This window comes from Palaemon carinicauda, chromosome 32 (assembly GCF_036898095.1).
Source record: "Palaemon carinicauda isolate YSFRI2023 chromosome 32, ASM3689809v2, whole genome shotgun sequence".
Taxonomy (NCBI): domain Eukaryota; kingdom Metazoa; phylum Arthropoda; class Malacostraca; order Decapoda; family Palaemonidae; genus Palaemon; species Palaemon carinicauda.
In genome coordinates, this window is record NC_090756.1 from 9,880,831 (window position 1) to 9,885,084 (window position 4,254).

Here is a 4,254-nt window from a genome sequence, read left to right on the forward strand (position 1 = left end):
GTTTGTTTGTTTGTGAAGAACTTCCTGGCCACAATTTTACTCATAGAGTAGTGAATACTTCAGGGTTTAATTGCTATGTTGAGACTTGGAAGTGATTCAGTTTTGATAGTCCTAGGTCAAAGGTCAAGGTCAAGCTGGAGCAAAAGGTCGACCGAATTAACAATAACAGTATGGTGATCATTTATTACCTACCCCAATCAAATTGAGAGGAGGTTATGTTGTCACCCCTGTATGTCTGCTTGTTTGTGAACAACTTCCTGGCCACAATTATACTCATAGAGTAGTGAAATTTTCATGGATTAATTGTTATGTTGAGACGTTGAAGCAATTCAATTTTGAAAATCCTAGCTGAAAGGTCAAGGTCAAGGTCAACGTCTAGCCAAAAGTCTACCGAAAACCACAACGATGATTTCAATTAACTCTGGGAAAGGCAAGCTGGTTTCCATGTTTTAAAGGCTGCTCTTGAATAGCAGGGGCAAGGGACAGTGACATAGCCCTATCGAGTCGGACAAAGCCCAAGAGACTGAACTTATAACATATTGATCAGCCCCCAAGCCCCCTCTCCATCCAAGCTAGGACCAAGGAGGGCCAGGCAATGGCTGCTGATGACTCAGCAGATAGACCTATAGGCTCCCCCAAATCTCCCAGCCTTACCTGACAAGGAGGTCAGTGACGAGAGAGAGAGAGAGAGAGAGAGAGCAATAAGTTGTAGCTCTAACATTGATTACTAACTTTTGAGGTGTAATCTCACGAGCGTACAATCCACGCCGATAATTAATGAAACTATCCACTAAAGTGAGGACGTGAGTGGGCGGTGGTGATAACTAGTGGTGATACTTTGATGAGCAGAGAGAGAGAGAGAGAGAGAGAGAGAGAGAGAGAGAGAGTTAGTTTAATAGACTCGCTCAAAATCCCTTCGCAGAATCTGATTCAGATTAAGCAGTAGAGACTGAGTTGGAGGGAGGGGGGGGAGGGAGGGGGGAGAGCGAGAGGTAAAGGGAAAGGGAGAAACAGGTGGGTGGAAAGAACAATAACGACGTTTGATTAGTGACACTGGAATAATAGGTCACTCTACACATACGGAGGGAAAAATAAAGGTATGTGACTTTATTGGTTAATATGGGAAGTATTAATTTTCAAGATTATTATTATTATTATGACTATCATTATTGTTATTATTCTTTCAGTAATAGTAGTAGTAGGAGTAATAGTAGTAGTAAGAGTAATAATAGTAGTTGGAGTAATAGTAGTAGTTGGAGTAATAGTAGTAGTAAGATTAATAATAATAGTATCAGTAAGTAGCAGGAGTAACAGTAGTGGTAGGAGTAATAGTAGTGGTTGGAGTAATAGTAGTAGTAGGAGGAGTAATAGCAGTATTTGGAGTAAAAGTAGTAGTAGGAGTAATAGTAGTAGTAAGAGTAATAATAGTAGTAGCAGTAATAGTAGCAGTTGGAGTAATAGTAGTAGTAGGAGTAATAGTAGTAGTTGGAGTAATAGTAGTAGTAGCACTAATATTAGTAGCTAGAGTAATAGTAGTAGTAGCAGTAATAGTAGGATTTAGAGTAATATTAGTGGTAGGATTACGGTAAGCCAAACTGCAAAATCCCTTATATAATAAAGAGCAAGTCTCTGGATATATATATATATATATATATATATATATCTTTCCGGTCACGAACAGCTCCCTCCATCCCTCGGATAGGGGGAGAGTGGAAGTAGTCCTAACCTGGTGAGAGAGGGTGCGTGTACGTGCATATGTATCTAAATATTTAGTCGTCATTTTGACGGGTCGCGTACACAAGTAAATAGATAAACTAAGTAAAAATACTCGTGTCGATCTGACTGATCATTAAAGGTTTAAAGGCCACTCATGAATGGGACAGTAACATTGCACTATCATGCAGGACAATGTCCTAGAGACTGACCATATATAAATATGATCAGCGTCCAATCTAGGACCAAGGAGGGCCAGGCAATGGCTGCTGATTACTCAGCAGATAGACCTATACGCTTCCCTAAACGCCCCATTCATAGCTCACAATGATAGTGATGTTGCAGCGACCAAATGAACTAACGAGTTTGACGGGACTCGAACCTCTGTCTGGCGATCCCCAGTCAGGGACGTTACCAATAAGGCCACCACAACCCTAGATGATATTTTATGGGAAATGGCGCATACGGCTTCGTCCACATTTATCTAACTATTCCTTCCACTTGGTCTCTTACTTAGGTTACCCAAATTGTTCCCCAAATTCTTTTTTTGTTTCTTTCTTTTTTTTCTCTGAGAATTTCAACAGCATATTTTGAAGTTTTATGAAAATATTTCCCTGATTCAAATAATCTTTTTGAAGACATTCATGAACTTATCAGATACCAATTCTTTAGAGAAGAAATATGTTTCTCTTATTACTACAATTTATATTGCATATATCCTCATTATTATGAACAACAAAAATAATGGCGATCACAATAATGTTGAAATTCTATTATTATGTACAATATACTGTGATTAATTCTTGTAATCTCTAGTCATGATCTTGAATCAGAACCATGAAAATACATTAGGACTGATTTAATCGAGTAAATATAATATAATTATAATAGAAATGCAATAAATTATCCATAAAGTATACTCAAGAAAATACTTTAAGATGTTTAGCAAGAAGCATACAAATATATACAACGAGAATTATTTAATCGAGTAAATATAATACAATTATAATGGAAAATGCAATAAATTAACTATAAAATATACTAAAGAAAATACCATGCGATGTTTGGCAAGATGACGGAATCCGTCAAACTGATGCCAAGTTGAAGTTCTGGAAGTGATTAACAAATTCCAGGCGTACTATCTACAACTACAATTAGAGGAAGTCTCCTCCCAAGAACGCGAGAGAGAGAGAGAGAGAGAGAGAGAGAGAGAGAGAGAGACTCCTACAGTCCTTCACCAGATCTCTTAACTAGAGATGAGTATAAGAAAGAGGAGCACAAAGAGATAGAAAAGATGAGGAAATGACAGAGAAAAAATTTCAACAAATTAAGAGAGAGAGAGAGAGAGAGAGAGAGAGAGAGAGAGAGACTCCTTCAGTCCTTCACCAGATCTCTTAACTAGAGATGAGTATAAGAAAGAGGAGCACAAAGAGATAGAAAAGATGAGGAAATGACAGAGAAAAAGTTTCAACAAATTAAAAGAGAGAGAGAGAGAGAGAGAGAGAGAGAGGGGGGAGACTCCTAAAGTCCTTCACCAGCTCCTTTAACTGGAAATAAGTATAAGAAAAAGGAGTATAAACCGATAGAAAAGATGAGGAAATGACAGAGAAAAAGCTTCCAACAAACTAAAAGAGAGAGAGAGAGAGAGAGAGAGAGAGAGAGAGAGAGAGAGACTCCTACAGTCTTTCACCATATCTTTTAAATATAGATGAGTATAAGAAAGAGGAGTACAAAGAGATAAAAAAGATGAGGAAATGACAGACAAAGTTTCCAACAAATAAAAAAAATGGATTCGGTCAAAAGATGAAGACGCAGGAATTGACACTGATTGACAGACAGGCAAAGAGAGGCGTAGAAGAGAGTATCAGAGACAGATACTAAGGGGAAAAAAACAGTTGTAGTCCAACAAATGAAATAAAAAAATATAGATTCACCCAAAAGATGAAGACGTAGAAATTGACAGATTGACAGACAGGTAAGGAGAGGGGTAGAAGAGAGGATCAGAGACAGATACCATAAAAAGAAAAACGGAAAAATAAAAAGAGTAATAATTACACTGACATATTCAATAGTCCTCCTTATAACGTATTTTTTACTGATCAATTTAAGGTTGTTGTGGCCTTATTGGTAACGTCTCTGCCTGGTGATCGCAAGACTGGGGTTCGAGTCCCGCCCAAACTCGTTAGTTCCTTTAGCATCCTTAACCTTACCATTCTTGTGAGCTAACGATGGGGCAGGGTTGGGGAGCCTATAGGTCTACCAACTGAGTCCTAATCAGCCATTACCTGGCCCTCCCTGGTCCTAGCTTAGGTGGAGAGGGACTTGGGCGCTGATCATAGGATATAAGGTCAGTTTCTAGGGGACTGTCCTTGCCTCTGCCATTCTTCAGCGGATAAAATATTGAAAAAATAATTTTTGTAAAATCTTTTGATGGAAATACAGACAACTATTAAAAATACTTGTCTGGAATCTAATGCATAGACTAATGACACTGATCTTCAATATTGTTAAATACTCCTAATAAAACATTAGTTGAGTTTG

At 38.1% G+C, this 4,254-nt stretch overlaps 1 protein-coding gene across 1 annotated transcript in view; it reads right to left on the bottom strand.

Moving 5' to 3' along the window:
• Positions 1–1,291: 1,291 nt before the first annotated feature.
• The window catches only part of LOC137625471 (uncharacterized), a 7,062-nt gene continuing 4,099 nt past the window's right edge, over positions 1,292–4,254 (bottom strand). The window contains exon 2 of the mRNA XM_068356382.1: positions 1,292–1,595. Coding sequence (XP_068212483.1) covers positions 1,292–1,595 — 304 coding nt within the window. The remainder of the gene's footprint in view (positions 1,596–4,254) is intronic.